General features: G+C 38.4%; 1 protein-coding gene across 9 annotated transcripts in view; it reads right to left on the bottom strand.

Annotated features, from left to right (window-relative positions):
- Nucleotides 1-25105, bottom strand: part of MAP2K5 (mitogen-activated protein kinase kinase 5) — a 266567-nt gene that overhangs the window by 142831 nt on the left and 98631 nt on the right. For all 9 annotated transcript variants that reach the window (XR_003436416.1, XM_027123420.1, XM_027123426.1 and 6 more), the window contains 2 exons: nt 18024-18085; nt 12332-12380 (listed from right to left, as the gene is read on the bottom strand). Coding sequence is in view for 8 of the 9 variants with exons in the window: in XM_027123420.1 (XP_026979221.1) it covers nt 12332-12380; nt 18024-18085 (111 nt within the window). In the remaining variant the exon portion in view is untranslated. The remainder of the gene's footprint in view (nt 1-12331; nt 12381-18023; nt 18086-25105) is intronic.

The raw sequence follows: 25105 nt of genomic DNA, 5'->3' as shown, positions 1-25105 counted from the left end.
CACAACAGGAACACACTTGAGAAAACCACAGTGCAATATAAAAGTTATTCTAATCATTCCATCACACAACAAAGGGTAGGTCATCCAAATATTCTTGCAAAAGCCTTAAATAAAATTAAGCAGCAAAATTAGCCATCCTAAATGGCAGTTATTATCTGGAGTCTCATGATTCAGTTCTGAATGGAAGCAACAAACATGGTTTTCCCTCTTCATGTATGACAACTGCAGGAGACATGCAGCATTTACAAGGTTAATACCAGGGGCAAAAGAGGCCCATGCTTCTCAATTCTGCCTTCCTTTTAGTAAGTAAAAGAGGTTTCCTTCTAATGTGGTGGATTTTAGATTCCTACCCAGCAACATCCTCTGTTTGATGTATGGGAAATACCGGGTGTGGAGGAACAGGTTCCTGGAGGTCGGAAGGGACCTATACTCTGCCCCAGCTCTGAACAACTTAATTCCCACAAGTCTAAGATACCACCAATTACAAGTCTTTCCGTGAAAAAGGAAAGAAAGCAATGGAATACAACACTAAATGCATAAATAAATTATAAGATACATTTTGATCATAGAGTTGACTTGGAGTAGCATGTCCAGAAGACCAACTCTGGTAAATTGTTCTAAAGAAATAACAAAAATTAGAGATAACACTTCTTTGGCACTTGCTATATGCCAAACACTGGGCTAAATGCATTATCCTCATACATATTATATCTCATTTAATTCTCACCATAACCCTTGAGATAGGTACTATTATTAATCCCTTTTTATAGATGAGTAAATTGAGGCTGAAGTTAATGAAATTACTTGCTCAAGGTCACACAACTATAGACTACAATCCTAACTCTTAAGCCTTAACAAACTGTATTATGTTTATGAGATAAATCTCATCTCAATTTATGGGCTCGATTACTATCCCAGTTTTGACCTTGAATAGCTGGGCTGATCTTCAGACATTTTAGTTTAGATTTTTCCACTTCTCACATAAAGTAGATATAGGAGGGAAGTTTGGAGAAGGTTCTAACTATTCTTTCACTTAACCTCTTGCTGCTTGTCTTGAGAAGCAGTTATTTGAACTGTAACAATATCTATTATGTGCCAGACAAAGTGCTACAATCTCAAAGAGGTTAAGGAACTGATCCAAGGTCACATAGCTGAGTTGTATTAAGAAGAAGCAGAAGCAGAACTTAAATCTGGATCTGACCCTAAATATAGATCTATTCCATTAGGCTACCCACTAGTTATCACCTTCCTTATGACTAAGTTATTTATCCTTTTTAAGCTTTAGTTTCCTCATCTGAAACACAGAAAGGCACTCAATGAATGATAATATTAATAACAACAATAATTGCACCCAATCCAGAAGGAATTTAATCCTCCAACAGCAATAGAATGGATTTAATTTCCATGGTGCTGACCACCTTAAACCATGCCTTTGGAGAAATGGACAGACATGGAGAGGTCTTCTAACTGCTAAACATTCTTGGCAGGATATTCTCTCTGAGGATAAATATCTTACTTTAATACTACAGCGGAACAAAGGTCATCCAATTAAGCCACACTACAAAAAATTCCCAGAGAAAAATATTATTCCCAGAAAACTGTGATTCAATTTATTCATCTAACAAATATGGACTGTCACACAGTGTCATAAATTAACTGGGGCCTCCAACCTCTACCAACAGAAATGACCCAGCATACAGCTGTTCTCCCTCTCCCTCTGATAAGACCCTAAAACTTCATAGCTTGCATAAGAGACAAAGCTGTGCTCAGAGCTTGGTGAATCAAACATTCATCAGACCACCGAGTGCATTGTGCTGGGTGGGTAGACAGGGGCTCATCATAAAGGTGAGGGGCATATATTCGGGTGCCATAAAGAACTGTGAGTCAAACCCACAATGATCACATAACCTACTTTAAATCCCAATCCCCAGCAAGGCAGAAGGATCTTAGGGGAGGTTAACAGGAGGACTAAATACCGTCTCAGACTATTTGTATTCCTTCCCTCTATGGCACATGACTTCTTCTCTTCTCTTCCCTAAGGCTTCCACTGATACTCATTTTTAGAAAGGGAGGGGGAGGTGGCTTGCACGGTAATTCCCCTGGGTGCCTCACCCTTTTAGAGATGTCCTAAAAGGGATGACTCTCCTATGAAAAATCCTACCACAGACACATGGATAAAAGAAAAACTAAGTCCAGGACAACCCTCTCTGTTGAAGAAGATCACCCAAGTGCAGACGATCATAGAACAATCACATATTCTTTATTATTAAGCTTTTTATTTTGAGATAATTGTAGACTCACATGCAGTTGTAAAAAATAACAGACATCCTGTATATCCTCTACCCATTTCCTCCCAACAGTGACATCTTGAAAAACTGTTGTACAATATCACAAACAGGGCACTGACACGGATACAGTCAAGACAGAGAATGTGTCCATCACCACATCCTTTTATAGCCACACCACTTCCCTCCTACCCCTGCATCCTCTCATTAGCCTCTGGAAACCACTAATTTACTCTCCATTTCTGTAATTCTGTCATTTCAAGAACCTTATAAAAATGGAATCACACAGTATGTAACCTTTTGTGACTGGCTTTTTTTACTTGGCATAATTCTCTGGAGATTCATCCAGGTTATATATATCAATAGTTCATTCATTTTTATTGCTGAGTAGTAGTATATGGCATGAATGTAGCACAGCTTGTTTAACCATTCACTCATTAAAGGACGCTGGGGTTGTTTCCAGTTTTTGCCTATTATGAACAAAGCTACTATAAACATTTGTGTACTGCTTTTTGTGTAAACGTAAGTCTTCATTTCTCTGGGATAAATGCCCAGGAGTGCAATTGCTGGGTCATGTGGTAGTTGCATGTTTAGATTTTTAAGAAATACCAAATTGTTTTCTGGGGGGTCTGTATCATTTTACATTCCTATCAGCAATGTATTGCTGATCTAATTTCTCTGCATCCTTGCCGGCATTTGGTGTTATCACTATTTTAAAAATTTTAGCCATTCTGGTAGGTATGTAGTAATATCTCACTGTGCTTTTAATTTGCATTGCCTTAACGGCTAATGATGCTGAAATCCTTTCCTGTGCTTAAATATTTGCCATTTGTATATCCTCTTCAGTGGAGTGTCTCTTCATGTCTTTTGCTCATTTTTTATTGGGATTGTTTGGGTTTTTTTGCTGTTGAATTTTGATAGTTTTTCATATACTCTAGACATGCATTCTTTAAAAGAACACTTTTTTTTTTTTTGGTATGTGGGCCTCTCACTGTTGTGGCCTCTCCCGTTGCGGAGCACAGGCTCCGGACACGCAGGCTCAGCGGCCATGGCTCACGGGCCCAGCTGCTCCGCGGCATGTGGGATCTTCCCGGACCGGGGCACGAACCCGTGTTCCCTGCATCAGCAGGTGGACTCTCAACCACTGCGCCACAAGGGAAGCCCTAAAAGAACACTTTTAAGTAACGCTATATGGGGTTTCTTGTCTTAAAAATCATTACCACAAATACAGAAATCCCTAGTGATTACCCGAGGGAAAGACAATGAATGACCAACGTGGGGAAGGAGGCTTAATTTTTAGAGATGTTCATTTGTGTGGTGAGTCAGAGCTGCAGAAAAACCAACAACCCAGAGTCATTAAATTAGTTTGTTTACCTCAGTTAATGGGCTAAGTCTTTTTTTTCCCTCCAAACACACAAGTGTTCATAAGTTACAATCTACTACATCACTGGCATGTGATTAATATTTACATTTAAAGGACAATATTTAAACAATTTAAAAACAGGAGCCAAATAGACATATATACACTACCAAACATAAAACAGATAGCTACTGGGAAGCAGTCGCATAGCACAGGGAGATCAGCTCGGTGCTTTGTGACTACCTAGAGGGGTGGGATAGGGAGGGTGGGAGGGAGGGAGATGCAAGAGGGAAGAGCTATGGGGATACATGTATATGTATAACTGATTCACTTTGTTATAAAGCAGAAACTAACGCACCATTGTAAAGCAATTATACTCCAATAAAGATGTTAAAAGAAAAAAAAAAGGATGCCCTTGCAGGTGAACTTCCTGTACATTTTGGGGGCAACTTCCTGTGGATCTACAATCATTTCAAAATAAAAAGATTTTTTTAAAAAAGAATACCTTTGCTTTCCATCTAAGTTGTAACTCTGCATGTCGTTTTTTGTGTGTGTGTGGTACACGGGCCTATCACTTCTGTGGCCTCTCCCGCTGCGGAGCACAGGCTCCAGACACGCAGGCTCAGCGGGCATGGCTCACGGGCCCAGCTGCTCCGCGGCATGTGGGATCTTCCCGGACCGGGGCACGAACCCGTGTCCCCTGCATCGGCAGGCGGACTCTCAACCACTGCCCCACCAGGGAAGCCCCCTCTGCATGTCCTTTTTATAACTCTTTGTTAATGATAATATTTTATTTTCAGTATACTTTATAGTTTAAAAACCCTTTCCCCTTAAAGATGTCTTTTGTATTGATTATATCAGTTTGGTTTAGAAAGCAACATTATTCTTAGCTAAGCCACATTGCTTTGATTCTCAATTATTAATATTTGCTTGCATTTTAGCCTCTTTAGTTCTAAAATATTTCATATTTCCCAGAGTTGCCCATTTTGAAGGAACACAAAATAGTTTATACATGTTAAGCACTTAGAACAGGGTCTGGTACAGAGTAAGTGCCTAATAAATATTCATTATTTTTACTATTACTACGATTTTCATAGCAAAATCTACTCGCAGGGATTCTCATTCGTTTTCTTTCTTCTCCTATATACCTGACTTACTTTGTACCTTGGTAATATGTCATACTTCCTTCAGTCACGAATCAAAGAATCCAGAATCCTGCTGCTTGAAGGAAGTTGAGTGATCATCTAGCCATCCCTTCATTTTATATATGAGGAAACTGAGGCCCAGAGAGCAAGAGCCACCTGCCTTTCCAGGGTCACACAACGAGGCAGTCAGTCAGAGGGACTGGATTGGGAATTTAAATAAAACTTTATTCCTTCTTAGAAATTGAGCTTTTTAAAAATTGTCCAAGTTAGACCAAGTCAGTGTGGCACATCTACAGTTCTTAAATAATATCTGAGGAAAAAACAGGTTAACTAAGAAAAGAAAAATCTGTGCAATTTCCAGATGCTCCAAATTGCTAGCCAAGGATAACAGCAACTTTTAAGTTTCTCTCTTTCTCTCCCTTCCTCCTCCCATCCCTCCCTCTCTTTCTTTCTCCCTCTCTCTCTTTGTCTTTCTGACATTGCAGATATCCTTTAAATCATGAAGGATTCTTTTTTTTTTTTTCAAGCTAGTGAGTTGCTAGACCAAACCTAGGTAGGATTTCTCAGGAGCCATGAGATATGATGATAATGACAGAATCAACCAGACCCCTTGAAAGAATGGTCTGTCTGTTTGCGCAGGGGAAACGTCTTTCTAAAGTAGAGCTTCCGTGGGACTTCCCTAGTGGTCCAGTGGTAAAGAATTCACCTTCCAATGGAGGGGACATGGGTTCAATCCCTGGTTGGGGAACTAAGATCCCACATGCCACAGGGCAACTAAGCCTGCACGCCACAACTACTGAGCCCGCGTGCCTCAACTAGAGAGCCTGCATCCTGCAAACTACAGAGCCCACGTGTTCTGGAGGCCGCATGCCACAACTAGAGAAAGAAAACCTGCATGCCACAACTAGAGAGAAGCCGGTGTGCTGCAATGAAGAGTCTGTGCACTGCAAAGATCCCGCATGTCACAATGAAGACCCAACACAACCAAAAAAAGAAAAATAAAATATAATAATAAAGTAGAGCTTCCACTGCACTGCTAAGAATTAAAAGAATGCCTTCTTTCTCTTCCTTCTTCTTTTTTTTAAAAGTCTGATTTACTGAGGTATAATTTACAGTAAAATTCACCCTATCTAGGTGTATAAGTCTAAGTGTTCTAACAAATGTGTACAGTCTGATAACCACCACCAAATTCAAGATATAGAATTCGCAACATCTCCCAAAATTCCCTCACAGCTTTATAGTCAACCCTTCCTCTACCCTTGGGCAACCACGGATGTATTTTCCATCCTTATTGCTTTGCCTTTTCCAGAACGTCATATATGTGGAGTGACACAATAGGTAGCCCTTTGAGTCTGGCTTCTTTCACTTAGCATAAGGAACTTACGGTGCATCTATGTCACTGCATGAATCAGTAGTTTGTTCCCTATTATTGCTGAGTAGTATTCTATGTTTGGATGTACCACAGTTTGTTTATTCATTCACCAGTTGAAGGACAATGGAGTTGTTTCCAGTTTGGGGCTACTATGAATAAAGCCATGTGGAGTGCGATTGCCAAATCATTTTCTAGGACAGTACCAAACTGCTTTCCAAAGTGGCTGGACCACTTCATATTCCCACTAGCAATGCATGAGAGTTCAGTTGCTCTGTATTCTTTGTCAGCACTTGATACGATCAGTTTTTTCTTTAATTTTAGTGAAGGTCTCTGTTTTAGCAGAAAAAAAAATGTAGCAGGAAACATTTTTTATCACACCAAACTACCGCTGAAAGTTGAAGCAAACTTGACTCCTCTCTTCCTCTAAAAATCCACAAGCAATCCATCAGGAAATTCTAACTCTACATTTAAAATATATTCAGAATCTGACCACTTCTCCCCATCTTCACGACTGTCTCCCTGACCTGAGCTTCTATAACTCACCTGGTTACTGTAACACTGCCTAACAGCTGATAATACCCTCACCCCCATCCTCAGCGTGACACACTGGCCTCCCTGCTGTTCCATGAACACACCACGCACATCCCACCAGCATCTTCTGCTCTGTTCCCCCACATACCTTCCTGTCTAGCAACTCTCTTCCTTCAAGCCTTTGCGTCAATCTCATCTTCTCTATGAGGCCTACCTGATGAACACTGCAACCTGCCCTTTCCCTCCCCTAAGACTGATCTACTTTTTCTTTTCTCCCTATTAATAACTACCCTCTAACACACTCTGTATTTTTTTAAATTATATTCATTACTTAGCGACATTACTTTCCCAACCCTGCCCCACCCCAGCTAGAGTATAAGTTCCATGAGTGTCAGAATCTTTTGTTTTATACAAATCGATGTATTCCTACTACATAGACAACTGCCTGGAACACAGTAGGGATAAAAATAAATAGTTGCTCCATGAACAAATTAAAAACACTGGCTTTGGCACCAACTGGAAAATATGTATGAGGACAGATTTATAAAAAGTAGAGCCAGGGGTAGAAAATGAAATTTCTAACATGCCTATTGAAACCACAAGACTTACTTTCTCCAATCACAAATTGGGCAGCACTTGCCTTCAGAATAATACAAAAACATTTTTTAATACATATATATATAATATAAAATATAAAAAAGCTCTCCTGTTAGAGAAAATTGATGAAACCAACCAGGTTCATATATACAAAAATATCCTGGGACATCAACTATCTAGGGGGTTTTTTTCTTTCTATAAACTTCTCCATCTGTGTAAGACTGCCCCAGCCTGACTGCCAATTTTATTTTCTTAATCTAAGTTCTATTCTCATTACCCTTCCATTTCTATTTATTATCCTCAGGGAAAGAGAGAGCAGTTAATGCCAGGGCATTCTCACATCTTCCAAAGAAATGGCATAGGTGTTAATCTTGTATTTATGTTTGATGTGGGTAATGATGGCTGTGACTGGAGCTGTAGGTTTATTAATATGCAGGGCTCTCACCTCATTAGTGGCGATGTATGTTTTGAAGTTAAGCTGCAATGTTTGCTGTAATGTCAGATCTGGCCTAACAGACTTTCTCACTGTTCATTTTCTTTGTTTTTACTCAGTCAGTACATGCTATGCTCACAGGGCTCACACGAATGCTTTTTAATAAAGACAATTTTTCCACAGTAGTTAATCTTGGTGGAAGTTTCAAACAGGTTTTTTTTTTTTTTTTTTTTTTTGCGGTACACGGGCCTCTCCCTGTCACGGCCTCCCCCATTGCAGAGCACAGGCCCCGGACACGCTGGCTCAGCGGCCATGGCTCACGGGCCCAGCCGCTCCGCGGCATGTGGGATCTTCCCAGACCGGGGCACGAACGTGTGTCCCCTGCATCGGCAGGCAGACTCTCAACCACTGCGCCACCAAGGAAGCCCTCAAACAGTTTTAATAATTATTTCCTCATGTGATACCACATGTTTATCCTGAAGAAAAGATTTTCATAATTTTTCGCCTAGTAATACAAAGTATAATAAACTCTCTCCCTGGCTTGATTTGGGAGTGAGGTATTCTTATTAACAGGATAAAGTGGTTAATTCTAATAATAGTTATTATATAATTAAAACATACCTGCATTACTAATATTTGATAGCTTATAAAGCCCTTTCACATATATCATCTCAACCAGATCTTAAAAAGAACAAAATAAACAAAAGTAAAACCTGGTTGAATATATCACTTGATAATCCACTATGAATGGCAACTGATACACTTCAATTCCTAAAAAAATTTACAGTTTCCATAATACACAAATAAACTAACCTGTACCAGACTAACAAGCTTCATGGGATGGATGAGTGGTCTGTTGCTGCTTGTTGCTCAGACTTCACTCTGCTCTACAGTCCTCATGGGGTTTGCACTATAGGAAAGACTCGATTTTCAACAGCTCGTCTGGAAGTCATTTACTATATTTTATAAATTCCACTATATATATATATATATATATATATATACACATACACACACACACACACAAACACCTATATATACACATATATATACACATGTATACATATATACACATATATATACCTATATATACACACATATATGTACATATATACACACACACACACACATATATATTTACAGCTACAAATCCAGGACCACTGTACTTCAAGGAAGCCATTTAAATGTGAGAAACAGTTTATCCTCTTTTCTCATTAGATAACTGAATATATATCCATTTCTTAATATTTTAAAATTTGTGTTCATAAGTACAAGACCCTGGTCTTTAGGGGCAGCATTTGGTAGGGAAGAAAATGACAGAGGAGAACACAAGTACTTAGACCGAGACAAAGGAGAAGGAGGCTCAGATCACTCATTAATGCTTCTCTTTCACCATCTTTTCACTGTCTTCTCACAGCGCCTGTACTGGGCTCCCCCTCCTGCAGAAGGACCACTGTCTTTGATTTGACAACGTGACACATATTCAGCTAGAACTCCCATCATCATTCAAGAAAGCAAAAATGAGGATATGTGCTTTTAAGAAGGTACAGCAATAAGCTTACATATCAAAAGTCTATAAACAAGTATATTACCTATTTAATTGCCTTAGCTGAACTTAAAAGCTCTGATCTTTAATTGAACTGATCTAAAAAGCTACAATTTTTAAATTAAGGACAAAATTAAATAGCTTTTTGGTAAATAAAAAGGCATCTTTAATCTTATTTTATGAAATCCAAGTTATTAAATATAGACAAAACATCTAAAATATTAAGTTAACAACTACATAATCTACAGTAAATTTCTCATGACAAAGCTTTACAAAATTCTTCAGAGACACCTGGCTTCTTCTACTCTTCAATAAAAACACGTACTTTTAAATCTGGAAGGTACAAGTTTCCACAAATAACAAGGAAACTCAAAAGCTAAACATATATGTTTAATGAGGTATACTACCACAGCATACTATTTCTATAGCTGAGTACCCATAATTACTGGGGAATAACTGTTCATCTGCACTGTAATTCATTAGTCTTTCTATCTAGACAGATGCAGATGCACATTCACTTACTGGTATTTATTTAAAACTGAACATATACACACTATTATATACAAAAAAGATAACCAACAAGGACCTACTGTATAGCATAGGGAACTATACTCAATATTTTGTAATAACCTATAAGGGAAAAGAATCTATATATATGCATAAATGAATCACTTTGCTGTACCTGACACAACATTGTATACCTGAAACTAATACAACATTGTAAATCAATACTTTAACTAAATAAATAAATTAAAAAAACTGAAATCCCTTGAGAGGGTTAGCTGGCCCACTACCACTATCCCCACTCAGCCTCTCGCAGATATTTTCATTCCATAACCAGTGGCATTTTATAGTGGTTACTCTCCGTGGGAACTGGACTGGCCAGCACAGACTAAAAAGAGAAGTACAGGCTTAGGATTCCTTTTTGAAACCTCTATGTCCAAAATCAGTCAAACCACTAAGGCCCTCATACGTCACTGATCAAAGAACCCTTCTTAGCCCAAACTGCAACCACAGCTGGGGAGAAGGACCTACCTACCTCTAAGAGGCTCTGGTCAACCACACTTGCCCACAGTGATTATAGGGTGGTTGTACAGGACTCTGACGAACACTTTAGACTTTATTTTTAGATCCAGACATAAATCCATTTGAAACATGTCCATCAAGATGCCATTTTGAATGAAAAATTCAATTATTCCTCCAGATGAAGAGTAAAACTAAAACCAATGATTTTAAAGAAGAAAAACAAAGATGACTGCAGAATAACTGAATAGTATTTTCCTATCCATTATAGTTCTCAGTGCTACTAAGAGTCCTCACAGAAAGTTACGGCTAGTGAGAATTTCTTATAAACCAGAATTATGCTGTGTGCCCAGAGTACAGGATGAGCCTAAGGATCTCTTTAATAATAATATTTGCAGGACTTCCCTGGTGGTCCAGTGGTTAAGAATCCGCCTGCCAATGCAGGGGACATGGGTTCGAGCCCTGGTCCAGGAAGATCCCACATGCTGTGGAGCAACTAAGCCCGTGTGCCGCAACTACTGAGCCTGCGCTCTAGAGCCCACGAGCCACAACTACTGAGCCCAGGTGCCACAACTACTGGAGCCCGCGCGCGTAGAGCCCATACTCCGCAACAAGAGAAGCCACTACAGTGAGAAGCCCGCGCACCGCAACTAGAGAAAGCCCATACACAGCAACAAAGACCCAACGCAGCCAAAAATAAATAAATTTAAAAAAATAACATTTGAATTTCCATGGCAAGGTCCTTTTAATGAAGGCTTTGCTACTGAGCATTGATGACTTCCTTGATTTCCTTTGTCAAATGGATAGCAGATGTCCATAAAAATCAATAAAATGACAAGAATTGACCACTGTGATAATTCCTATTAAAATGGCTATAACCACCTTATGGGTTGGTGAGTCTGGGGAGGTGGGAGTACAGGGAAGCAATATAAGTCATATTATGTTAACAACCATTCTCTCTTAATCCTGGAGGAGAAAATGCTCCATTTTTTTCTCACCCACCAGATGTATTCACATGCTTATTTATTCCCAGGAAGAATAATACACACTCAGTTCACTCTCCCTACATCTACATGTGTACCAACTATATACTCTAGAAATAGAGTGGACTGGCTTTAAAGAAAAACTTGGTTTATGATTCCATTTAATCAGCATAAAAACCTTCAAGAACTGAATTGAAAGTTTTGCTTGTCAAAATCTACATACTCTTTTCAAAAGCGGAAGGAAGATTTAAGCACAAATTTGGAATCACTAGGATATTAAAACCACCACAACAAAAAATAACCCTTAGTGACAGATGTGATACTACAATTGAAGACATCAGTTGTTTTCTCTCTCTCATACCTTATACCTTAAAAAAAACCCACAAAGCTTTCCTTTCATCACATCTGTGTATGTTGTTGCATTCTCCAAAGGTGCATGAAGCTAGGCTGAGCAGACGTGTAAAATTAAACGGTAGTTAGTAACATTAGGCCAACTTCCAAATGAATTCAGACATTTGGGGAATATTAAAAAATGCAAAGGGAGGTTCCTTTTGCAACATTCAACAGTTATCCGATTATTCTTCTCATGTGTTCTGTTAATAGACTAGGAGACTAATTGCTGATGCACTTACCAATCCCTTATTTAAAGTTTCACTTTCAAGGTATGTAAAGCAATCTCTTAAGCAACAATGCATGAGGATATTTGAAATGTTAATAAAAGGAAGGGATGCAATTATATAGAAAGGGAAGGTTTTGCAATTAACTAGAGTTAAGAAAAATAAGATCCTGTCATTTCCAAATACTATGAAAAACACGGTTTTACATGTTTGGTAAACATTATTCACAAAAATACAATACCAAGTTTATAATCTAAATCAGAGTAGTTAAGGAAGAAAAAATTTTTTAAGTAACATTTATAAAGCAGCCATCTTACTGACTACCAAATATATCGCCTGGCTTAAATATTAGATCATTTATTCACTTTAAAAATCAAGGTATAGGGAGAGCTCCCCACCTTACCCCAAATTAAGTCAGAGCTTGTAAGCCAGTACATACCTCTATGTAAAATCTTTAAACTCCACAAATAAGTAAGGCCTTTAACGACCTAAATTGAGAAAGAGAAAACAGGACAATGATGGTTTTTATAAGGAACTTTCCACATTTAAACACATAATCATATCAGCCGTAATTTCTTCCTTCCGAAGTCTGTTAACCAACACGCATTTATTGAACACCTCCCGTTTCTGTGTCAGGCGCTGTGGGGACACCGAATGTATAAGCTACAGGTTCCTTCCTTTAATGAGCTCACAGTGTTCTGAAGATAAGGTATGATGAATGAAAGAAATGGATATGTGTGCACATAATATGACCTGGAAGTCCACTGACGAAGTTCTCAGTGGTGGTGTGGGCAGAAAGGAGAGGGACAGGAAAAAGGGACAAAGATTTTCACTTATTCTCTATACTTCTGTACATGAAAAGAAAAATTTTTAAAGTCATGACATTTATGACCAAGGAGAGACATTTTTAAAAAACTTAACTAATGAGGGCAATGGGTGGACTAAAGGCTGCTTCCCCTGACCGTCAGGAAGGCTTTACCAAAGTGCCAGGCCCTGAGTAACAGATTCAACTGATGTGAAGAAAAGTGAAAAAAGCATTCAAGCCAAGGTAAAAATATATGATCAGAGTGTTGGGGCAGTGCATTCTTCAAAACTATCGAGGAAGACAAACACTGAGACACTGTTCTAGATTAACAGAGACTAAACAGACATGACAACTAAATGCAACGTATAATCCAAGACTGGATGCTGGACTAGAAAATTTTTTTCTTTTGGTCTATAAAGAGTATTATTGGACAACTGGCAAAATCTGAATAAGGACTGTTGATTAGATAATAATGATGTATCAATGCTAATTTTCTAATTTTGATCCATATACAGTGATGATGTAAGAGAATGTCCTTGTTCTTAGGAAATACACACCTGGAGTAATTAGGAGTAAAGGGTCATATTTGCAAATAATTCTCAAATGTTTCAGGAAAAAAATCTGTACATATATATTTAATCAAATGTGGTTAATTGTTATTAACAATTGGAAAATCTGGGTGAAGCATCTTTGGGAATTCTTAGTATTACTCTCACCAGTTTTCTGGAAGTTTAAAATAATTTCAAAATAAAAAGTTTCCCCCCAAATATTTTAAATGATTTTAGGGTAGGAAACAACAAAGTATATCAAGAGGATGATCCTCACAAGGCAGTCTGACTGATGCAAGTATGTGTGGAATCATGTAGACAATACTGAACGGGCAAGTAAAAGAAATAAAATGAGAAAATACAAACATCTGAGTTAGAGTTTAGATTTTTTTAATTTAACAGACTGAGTTAAGAGTAATTAGTCGAATAAGGTACTGAAGAGAAGATGTTTCCAAGACCCTAAGTACGTGGGTTATAAGTGCTACCTTCTGTGTGGGAAAGTTAATCATCAAAAGCTTTAAATATCTTTATATAGAAATAGCTGTAAAAGGAGATGCATATGTCTTTATTCACACCCACTGACCCTGTAATGCACACGAGTGTGAACTTACCAATTTCAAGGTTGACTATTCATAATTAGGTATCAGATACAATGAACACACCACTATTATTAAAAATTTACTGGGGGGCTTCCCTGGTGGCGCAGTGGTTGAGAGTCCGCCTGCCGATGCAGGAGACACGGGTTTGTGACCCGGTCCGGGAGGATCCCACGTGCCGCGGAGCGGCTGGGCCCGTGGGCCACGGCCGCCGGGCCCGCATGTCTGGAGCCTGTGCTCCGCAACGGGAGAGGCCGCAGCAGTGAGAGGCCCGCGTACCACAGGGAAAAAAAAAAAATTTACTGTAAGAATTTTAAAGTACCCATCATTATAGAAATTTTTAGGTGAGTCAGGAATATAAGAAAAAGAAAAACTACCATTATGAGAAGTAACCGAGTAATTTACATACCTTGAGAAAGATGAAAAGAGGGTTGGAGCTAAATATGCAAGGATTTTAGTTGATCAAAAAGGACCAAGGGCAAGAATAAAAATAGAGATGCCAAGGGAAAGCCCGATTTCCAAATCTAAAGGGCTGGAAGAAGATAAAACCTGTACCAACTAAGGCTGAGCAGAAGGTAACATATTTTAATTGTTCTCACTGAGTGGAATGTACTCCTGAAAAATTTGCTAACGCATTATAATCAATTCTGTGGTATATTTTTCTATTTTAAGAGAACGGAATACATATCTATAGCAAATGATTTCTTCCAGAATTCAGACTAAGTGGCATTACAATAAAACACATGTACTCTGAACAGTAAGATAGTAAAAAAAGAAAATCTGAAAATAGGAATAACACAGAAGGAAGAAACAGGACGAAAATATTCCCTTAAATGCTTATAAAAATAACATCAATAATAAAAACAATTTTTTTCTTTGAGTAGTAGGACAACATCATCTTATTTAGCTGGAAGTAATCACCCTCTGAGCTCTGGAAATAGGGTTAAAGTTCTCAACTTATAAGTTGCATATTTTAAAGCTCTCCCATTAAAGATAACTCACCACTGAAAATTAGTCCCACAGAAAATGAATAATCAGAAAACACACAGGGGAAGGCAATCCACCATATTCAGATTATCAGGCAGAGAAAAAGTAAAACAAATACTGATTTTATGATACTTGCTAAATTTATAAGTTTTGTTGGACATTCAAAAAGAAAATATTATTCTTCCGACTTTATCAAAATAGACTACATTTTCCTTTAGAAGAAGAATAAATGCATGGGGAGCTAGAAATCTGTCCCTTGAAAATCTAGAGGGTATTATTGGTATTCAGTAAACTAGGTTTCACAACGACTTGACAAAGCCTTGACACTAAAAGTACTTATATCTGCTGTCAGTCACTCACTCCTTGACATGTCAAGTGCACAGCCTTTCATGGACAACTTCAATCAACATTAGCACTCAAAATACAGTACACAGTGTCACTGCTTCAGAAATGAGAGGAAAAATAAAATGTGTTAGATGGCAGGGAAAGGGAGAAAGGCATTCCTCTTTATAGGAGACCAGATTCCAGTGGAAAGTAATAAAAATCACTGAGCAAGGTGTAAGGCTGAAATCAACCAGTTTATATGGATTTCTTTTTCTGGGAAAATATTCTCTTGCCATACATCCATCAAGAGAAAATTTGAACAACATATCATAAAGGCTGACAGGGGTCTATCCTGTAATGAATGTTGGATCTGTGGACCTGTATAGCATGCCAGACTATTAGAACCTGGAAAATAAAGTTACTTGGGGGAGGAAGAGATGCCTAGATGTGGCTCTAAGACATGAAAAGAATCTGAAGCAGTTGTATGTGTTACGCCAGTATTCTCTCATTCATACTTCTCTTTTTTACTTTTAAACCTCATTCTCCCTTTCATTTCTTCCTCTTCTTTTTTCTCATTTTCTTAGGAAACCAGATTGAAAGAGCATGGGGCCTGGAGTCAAACTGCCCTGGGTTCTAATTATTACTGACTAGCTACATGATATCTCTAGGCAAGCTGTTTAACTTTTCTACATCTCATCTTGCACTTGTATAAAATATGTACAATCATCTATAGAGTTACTGTGAAGGGTAAATGACATAATATTTGTACATAAAACATTTATCAATGATTTTCATAAAGAAGTACTCAATATACACCTATTTCCCTCCTCTCTCCTGATTCTGTTCCTTCTGACTTGGCAAAAGAACCCATGTGCTTCCTTGGTCTCCCTGAGGGAACTCAAGGGAATGATGTTGATGCTGTCTTCAGAACACTAGAGGAGTGATGGTCAAGGATACTGGGAACCCAATCAGGCTGTGAGAACATTTACTTTACAAATCATGTCCTACAAACCATCAATTTGCTAGTCTTATTTTGATTGGTAGAACCCTTCCACTGGTGTTTGTTAGCTGCAAGAAAAGGAGTAACCAACTTTGTAGTCTACTAAAATTTCATTAAAAAAACACACTTTGGAAGTATTATACAAGCTTAGGCCCTAGCAGAGTTTACAAAAAGTGGCAGATGAAGAGTAAAATTATCAAAAGCATTTTTTTTTTTTTACTCCGGCCACAGGCAATTTTCATTACTATGACCTGATACGCCATAAAAGCTGGTGAAATTGGACACATTTTAGAAAAAAAAGACAAAAACAGCCTCATGTTTTAAAATGTAAGGGTTAAATACAAATAATGCTTTGGCTAGCACTTATTTCAAATGCCTTTCACTAAAATCACTGTCATATTTTCAGTTAGGTAAGCCCTGCACTGGATTTTTTTTTTTTTTTTTTCACACAAGGCCGCTGACTCCTTTCACTTCACAGGCTTCCCACTCCAGTAGAATTGAAAAGACCGATGGCCTTGTGTGGCTGCCCTACACAAGAGGGCGGCAAGATTTATGAAATCCAGGAAGAACAAGCTTCTCTACTGAAGAAGGCAGATTCCTATTTTAGCCAAGTTTGATAGATAACTGCGTATAGAACTCATATACTTTTTGCTTTTTCAATTGGTATTCGTCCTTTTTTGCCCTTTAATATACATGTTTTTAAACTTTAGAGCTAAGAAATGCCAAAAGCCACAAAGCATTCATTCCCCCCTGAGATTAAAAGAGGAAATGAAACATTTTTATTTTCATCTAAAATAGTGCTTTAAGTAGTCAAATTTCATACTCATCTACCTAAACATGTAGATTAGAAGCTACTTAGCAGCAATAGCATCAGGAAAGAAAGTTCTCATCACCCTGGGCAGTTCTCACTAATAATTAGAAAGAAAAAAGGAAAGCTGTGAATTACAATGAACTAAGACTAAATAAGTGTCCAAGTTGGATTAAAGGATCTGTGTTGTCAGTTTGATGTATAATGAATGTGAAAATCAGCCATTTAATTAAATGGTACATGGTATAACCACTTTGTTCTGCACTAAACTGCTTAAGTTATCAGAGCGCCTTTAGTTTAGCAACTGTTTACTATTACACCACCCACGACTTCTCTTAGCACTGTTTAGCCTATGTTATTCCGAATTTGAAATCTGGAGTTTACATAGTAATGTTAATTTAGTTGATATAGTTCATCGGTTTAAATTGGTGAATATAGAAAAGAGGAAATCACAAAGGTATAAATTCCAGATATACGTGGTGAAAAAATTAAAAACCAAGTACATAAAAAGTCTGCAAAAATCTTTAAGACTAAAGTACTATTTTCTTATAGATGGTTTTATTTTAATAATTCAGGCTTTAAAAGTATTTTCTAATCATATGCCTATAACTACAAAATGTCCCTAAAACAGCTTTCTTTCCAAAGAACGTGGAAATTTTACTGGTTAACAAGAGTAGAAAGGTCCCTGCAAATACATGAAACGAGAACAGGTCAGAATATGCAGGAAATTCCCTGGCAGTCCAGTGGTTAGGACCTGACCCTTTCACTGACAGGGCCCAGGTTCGATCCCTGGTCAGGGAGCTAAGATCCTGCAAGCCACACGGCGTGGCCAAAAAAAAAGAATATCCATAAGCCTGAAAACTGTCATGTGTCTATGTTATTATTGTAGGTTGGTCTATGAAAAGAAGAAAGGACAAAAATGATGAGAGTTAAGAAGGCCCTGGCAGTCAGCATGGATTGAAGAAAAAGAAAAAAAAAAAAATCCTGAGGCTATAAAGAGAATAATGTTTGACTATAGAGATTAAATCACCCAAATTTCATAGAGTTGAAGCCATATACTCACCGCCACTGCAATTCTTCCAAGGACATGCTCTGGAATTTTTCTATATACATCCAAAGATCCCCCTGTAGAAACAAACATGTTGTGTTACAACAAATGAAACTACTAGAAAAGTGCACTGGGCCCCTCCTCCTCTGTGGATCCATCGTGAGACTTCTTTTTCTCTACTGACATCATGCATTGGATGTCTAGGGTAAAATTAGCTTTTTAGTCCAGTTTTATCAATATTTATGACATAATCATACTTCCAGATGAAGCATAACTAGATACTTTCATTTTATTCTCAAGTGTATAATCATACACATGTAAAAACTGAAGGAAAGTAGTGAAGGACAGTAGTGAAAATCTGTACTTTATGTAAACTTAAATACATACGCAAAACTAAAGGTCAATAGGACAATCATATCTAGGCATCTAGCTTGTGTTAACAGTTTTCTCAAAGGTAAACCAGAACCCTATCTTAGAATTTTCATATTAACCAAACAAAAGCTGGTACGTATAAAATTCAAAATACACATAAAAACTAATGAAGTAAAATAGTTATGTTTACATCTATCTAAATGAATGTTACCCTTCAAATTAGGTACCATGACAAGCAATCAACATATTCCAAAGATACTATCTTAGAACAAAATGGTTTTTTTCTTTTTTGGAGATTCTCTTTGATATAATTTTGAAAACCACTTTATGAGGTTAAAAAAACCTCCTTATGTCGTAACATTTTTTCACTAAAATGGTATTCACTAACATCCTTCACCTTTACCAAATTCAGCTTTTGGTGGTTTCCAAAAAACAAAATCAATAGATTGTGAACATGAAAAAGGCAGGGGTCATGTTGTTTGATTTTAATTTTCATCAACCTAGAAATCAGCACAACTAACAGAGAGTACATATTCAATAAATATCTGTCAGATGAATAAGTAAATAAATGTAAATCGCCATGAATTTTACCAGCTAGGTTAAGTTGCTCTGAAAACAGTTTCAAAAGAAGGGACTGCAAACCATCTGCAGCAACAATAACATCATTAAAATAATGGCATAACTTTCCCAGGAAACTATTTCAAAGGAACCAGTATTCATTTGGAAGTATACATTTGAGTATGCTTGTTAAATTTTTAATCTTATACAAGTAGTACAAGAATTTCAGGAAGATATGCAAAGAATCACTACTTTACTCATATTAATGATATGATTATATGAGAACTATTTTAACCACATGTAATAACCTTTCTTTGAGTCAAGGTGAGGTGCACAGTCTTTCAGTTCCATAAAGGAATTATCCAATATATTTGAGAAACAATTTTTGTTTCTATCAGAGGCTAAAAATTCATATTTAACAATTTTACCACTGGATGCTTTATAAGTATGCCTCGTAAGATGTTAACATGGAGCATATTATCCTTTTCAAATGCAGTTAAGTCTATTTTGCAAATATAAATATTTTTATGTCAAGTTTTCCTAAAGCTGAACAGAGAAAAAATTATTTTTCCCTGTAAAAAATATTACATCAATATATATTCCATATATATAAAGATACTGGCTTTGTATTTATCTTGTTTAAAGCAGGAAAATGATCACTTCTTTCATTAACTTTGGCTTGTAGTTTCCAGATTCTGAAAAGAAGCTAGAAAACCACAGTGTTAGTAAACCTTATGCTTTGGTTCTGGGTGCTACCCGGAAGAGAATGAAAAAGAGACACTTCTGCAATGAGGTGAGCCATCTTTATTTACTAAAATGGCATTTTTATTATAGATGCAAGAAAAGTGAAAACACGGTAGAAAAAACATTTCATGTTCTCATCGATCTTTCAGATGAATTGGCAGTTGCAAGGATGAACAGTCTCAAGAAGATCAAGCTTTACATGTTGGTATTTGGAATCCTCATTAATGGAGTTTAGTGGGCCAGTCCCTTATGAAGTGAACAGCTTGAGTGGCTCAAAACCAGGAGGTGCAAATCTATTCACATACACTACTAAGAGGTGCTAAGAGAAGATTTATTTTTACATAGGATATAAATCAGGGCTTAATTAGCTAAACGGATAGTAGTCAACGAGCTAAATCAAAAAACCAAAGATTACATTACCTCCATTTTTAGTGGAACAAGCCAAAAAAGAGTCCCATTTTGAGGTAATTCACTGATTTTTCTAAATATCTACTTAATCTCAGTTATATCCCACTCTCCTTAGCTATCCATATGGGTAAATCTTTACATAGCTGGCTTTGTGTCATCACAGATTCATCCTGTCCTTGACATAATCATTAGAGAGAGATACTGTCAGAGGCAAAAAAAAAACTGTGGCAGATCCACTTAGAATCAATAGTTCCTACTAAGCCGGATGAGTTCTCATGCAATTAAAATAACTCTTACCAGGCTAAAAATGGCAGAAGGTTTTCAGTTGAATTTTTACTGAGTTTTACTATCATTTCTACCCTATAGGCCTAGGCAATCTTTAGACTCATCAAAGCATCAAACATTAGTGCTGGAGGGACCTTAAAGATCAGCCCAATGACTTTATTTGACAGAGGAGGGAAACTGAGTCCAGAGAGGTGGGTGTTCTAGTCACAGCCATGAGTCCGTTGATGCCAGAACTCAGAAAAGATCTGAACCTTTGAACTGCAAAGATCTAAAGGGTTTCTCCATAACATCACATAGCTTGAGAATCACATGTGAACTTTCTAGTCTCACTGCAATGTGATATTACTACATGACACATACTCAGAGAGACAGTTTAATATTTGCTGAGGCATTGGTATTCAAGGCATATAGATACTCGTTTATCTGTTGAATGGTTGCTTTGAACCTTCTCCTCATGATTCCAAGGTCACTGGTTTACTCTCTGTGACCTGTCACTTCCTCAGGTTCCCTGGCCTCCGATCATCCCTAGTCAGTCATTTCCTTGCATGCCACTATCCACCACGGCAACCGGGAGGAAGAGTGCTAACAGAGTAGCAAAAAATCCATGTCAACTGCCAAACAACTACACATTTCTGTTGATGAACTGGGGCTATCATCTTCATGAAATTAAGCCAAAAGAACTCATGGGGGGGCTTCCCTGGTGGCACAGTGGTTGAGAGTCTGCCTGCCGATGCAGGGGACACGGGTTCGTGCCCTGGTGCGGGAAGATCCCACATGCCGCAGAGCGGCTGGGCCCGTGAGCCATGGCTGCTGAGCCTGCGCATCCGGAGCCTGTGCTCCACAACAGGAGAGGCCACAACAGTGAGAAGCCCGCGTACCGCAAAAAAAAAAAAAAAAAAAAGAACTCATGGGGTAAGGTCTGTGTTTATCCTAACACAGGGCTACAACATAAAGTAGTGTCTTGCATGTGGGATAAACAGATAAGTAGTAAATGAACAAGTAACATTAGTTTCATATTCATCCCAACATTTTCCTTAAAATGATCATAATTATTATTAATACTAACAAAATTGAAATCTGGAGCCACAAGCAAAAATTTCAGAAACTCTCTTGGTCTCTTCCAGTTGAAAAAAATAAAGAGCCGTTTCTTTCTTTGCAACATGGGTTTTGGGGGAAACAACTTATTCCCATGATGGTAATCCAAATACATGTACACAGATTCTGAGATGCTATATTTGGGTATTTCTGAGTGAATTTAATTTTGACTTAATGAGAAGGCCTATCAAATCACTCCCCTACTTGAAACCTTCCAATACATCCTAACAAATTCAGACTGAAACATAAATTCCTCACCATGACCTACAAGGCCTACACAATCTAGCTTCTGCCTATTTCTCTGGCCTCCTGTCTGGCCCCAGGTCCTCTCATCACTACTCTCAAGTCACCATGGCCTTCTTGTGGGGCCTGATTACACCAAGCTTGCTTCCCACCTTAGAGCATTTATACTTGATCCTCTGCCTTGAAGATCTTCCCCATGACCTTCCCTGAGCTGGCTCACTGACATTAAAGTCTCTGCTAAAATGCCACTCCCATAAAGAAGCCATCCCTTGGACCTAGAGACTGTCATACAGAGTGAAGTAAGTCAGAAAGAGAAAAACAAATATCGTATATTAACACGCATATGTGGAATCTAGAAAAATGGTACAGATGAACAGTCTGCAAGGCAGAAATAGAGACACAGATGAAGAGAACAAAGATATGGACACCAAGGGGGGAAAGTGGTGGTGGTGGGGGTGAGGGTGGCGGTGGTGGGATGAACTGGGAGATTGGGAATGACATATATACACTAATATGTATAAAATAGGTAACTAGTAAGAACCTGCTGTATAATAAATAAATAAATAAAATAAAATTTTTTTAGTTAAAAAAAAAAGAAGAAGAAGCCATCCCTGACCGTCCTGTATAGCAGCAGTCCCCAAACGTTTTGGCACCAGGGACCGGTTTTGTGGAAGACAATTTTTCCACGGACGGTGGGGTGTGTGGATGGTTCAGGCAGTAATGTGAGCAATGGGGAGCGGCAGATAAAGCTTTGCTTGCTCACCTGCCGCTCACCTCCTGCTGTGAGGCCCGGTTCCTAACAGGCTGCAGACCAGCACTGGTCAATAGCCCAGAGGTTGGGGACCCCTGCAATATAGCACCTCCTCTCCTTATTAGTCATCATCTACCCTGCTTTAGGTTCTAACTAGACTTATCCCTCTCTGAGAGTGTACTGTATGTTTCTTGTCTCCCCTTCTAGAATTTAAGCCCCATACCAACAGGGATTAAGTCTTGTTCACTGTTGTCCCCCAAGTTTAGAACAGTGTCTGAAAGAAAGTGCTCAATTACTACTTGGAAATAAACAACTAATATAAGATTAAAATAAATAATGGGAATTTACACTAACAGAACAGAACTAGGGTTGAGACAAAGTTGTCGAGAAGTTTAATTGAGATAGGAAGGGGAGAGAAGGAATGATAGAGGATGGCACATAGTTTTTGGTCCATGTGTTTTTGAGGAATATTTTGTTTATTACAGAGAGAATGAAGGTCCAAAAGAGAGAGGGTGGTTAATGGAGAAACTCCACCAAGGGGATGCACACGTAAAGGGACTGACCTTAAACAGCTTTTCATGTGAGAGGTGGATCAGGTGTGTGCAGTTGTTGCTAAGCTATAGGTGGAAAAGCAAGGAATTATGAGAGCTCATACCTGATAGTCTATGTTGTCTCTAAATGAGAAAGAGGTAGGTAAAATCTGGGGGAGGGTAATAAAGTTTTACAGGAGCTGATGTGGGAAATAGCAGAGAAGATGGGAATGGCAGAACAAAACTTAAGAAGTAGGAAATTTTAGTGTTCAGGGACCAGTTAGGGTGGAGTGAAGGGAAGCTGCCAACAGCAGTAGGAGAAGGGCTTCAGGCAGCTCAAGTCAAGAGAGTGAGGAGTCTCAAAAAAAGAGGTTAAATATAGGTTATAAAGTGAATATTTTAAGATAAGGACTTAAAGTATTAAAATGTAACTAAAAGGTGACATCACTAAAAACAGCAGGGTAAGGTCCTCTGAAAATTCTCTCCTCCACAAAAGCAATGAAAAAACATACAAAAATTGTCAGAATCAACTTGTTCACAACTCTTGAAATTAGCCAAAGGATTGTAGCAACCCCAAAATTGTTTATTCAGGACAACGCTTGAATCTTGGTAAGAACAGCAAGCTTTGTGGCATTTTAACTTGCCCTATTCCCACTGCCTGATCTCCAGCTTCAGTGCAGCCTTGAAAACCAGCAGCCTGCCATCACAGTAAACTCCAGCAGCCTGATAGCCACTGCACAGGCAGAACTGATTTGGTGCTCCTTCATATCCACATTCTCATAAAAGTTTCACTTCTGACCTGCTTGGGGGTTCCCTGGAAGACCCCACTTGCAATGCTGTCTTTACTTACACCTTATACAAAAAACCTTTTCCTTAGGGGCATTTATTGAAAACAATTAGAAGCAATCAATTAACTCTGTAACTCTGTAACTCTGTAACTATAAGTCTTAAAAGGAAAAGCTGGGGAATGAGAAGTCAATAGAGGCTTTGAGGGACTTACCTGGTGGTGCAGTGGTTAAGAGTCTGCCTGCCAATGCAGGGGACACGGGTTCGAGCCCTGGTCTGGGAAGATCCCACATGCCGTGGAGCAACTAAGCCTATGCGCCATGGCTACTGAGCCTGCTCTCTAGAACCGCAAGCCACAACTACTGAGCCTCAGTGCCACAACTCCTGAAGCCCACACGCCTAGAGCCCGTGCTTCAACAGAAGCTACCGCAAGGAGAAGCTGTGCACTGCAACAAAGAGTAGTCCCCGCTCGCCACAATTAGAGAAAGCCAGTGCGTGGTAACGAAGACCCAACACAGCCAAAAATAAATAAATAAATAAATAGATTTATTGGAAAAAGAAAAAATGGAGGCTTTGAAAAGCTGCAACATATTCTTGGGAATCTAGGATATATGCATGCACAAGGCCATGTGCATGCTCAGGAGGGCTTGGAGGAGGCTTTCAGCAGTCACCTTGGGCTGAACATGAGGCTCAGCACAAGCAGGAAGCAAAGACTAAGGCACAGTTATCAACTGGTGGGAGAGTACTAGACTTATCCCTCTCTGAGAGTGGGAGAGTACTGAAGGTGTGCCCCAACACACTCAGAACCCTTCAGCAAAGACTGGGAGACTTATTAGCCCCAGGCATTTAAGGAAATCTCTGCCTAATCATTAGCTGACCAGTAAGCTAACTGAAAGAGGCTTCAGTGGCTACACACTGGAGACAGAAACACTACAGAATAGTTTAGAAAAGTCACTAAACAAACATATCCAACAAAAACAAACCCTGGGGATGAGGGAGAATCTGATTTCTAGAGTTAACACATTACATAATTTAAAATGTCCAGTTTTCAACAATAAAAAATGAGACATGTAAAGAAACAAAAAGATATGACCCATACACAGGAACAAAAGCAATCAACAGAAACTGTCCCTAAAAAAGCTCAGATGTTGGACTTACTGGAAAAAATCTTTAATCAGCTATGTTAATATACATCCATATAACTAAAGGAAACTGTCTGTAAGGAACTAAAGTATGAGGATGATGTCTTCCCAAATACAGGCTATCAATAAAGAGGCAAATTACACACCCTCCCAAACATACACATATACATACACACATATATA

This window comes from Aethalodelphis obliquidens, unplaced genomic scaffold (assembly GCF_003676395.1).
Source record: "Aethalodelphis obliquidens isolate GAN/ISIS:26980383/991018 unplaced genomic scaffold, ASM367639v1 scaffold26, whole genome shotgun sequence".
Classification (NCBI taxonomy): Eukaryota; Metazoa; Chordata; class Mammalia; order Artiodactyla; family Delphinidae; genus Aethalodelphis; species Aethalodelphis obliquidens.
This window is presented reverse-complemented; position numbering and strand designations above follow the sequence as displayed.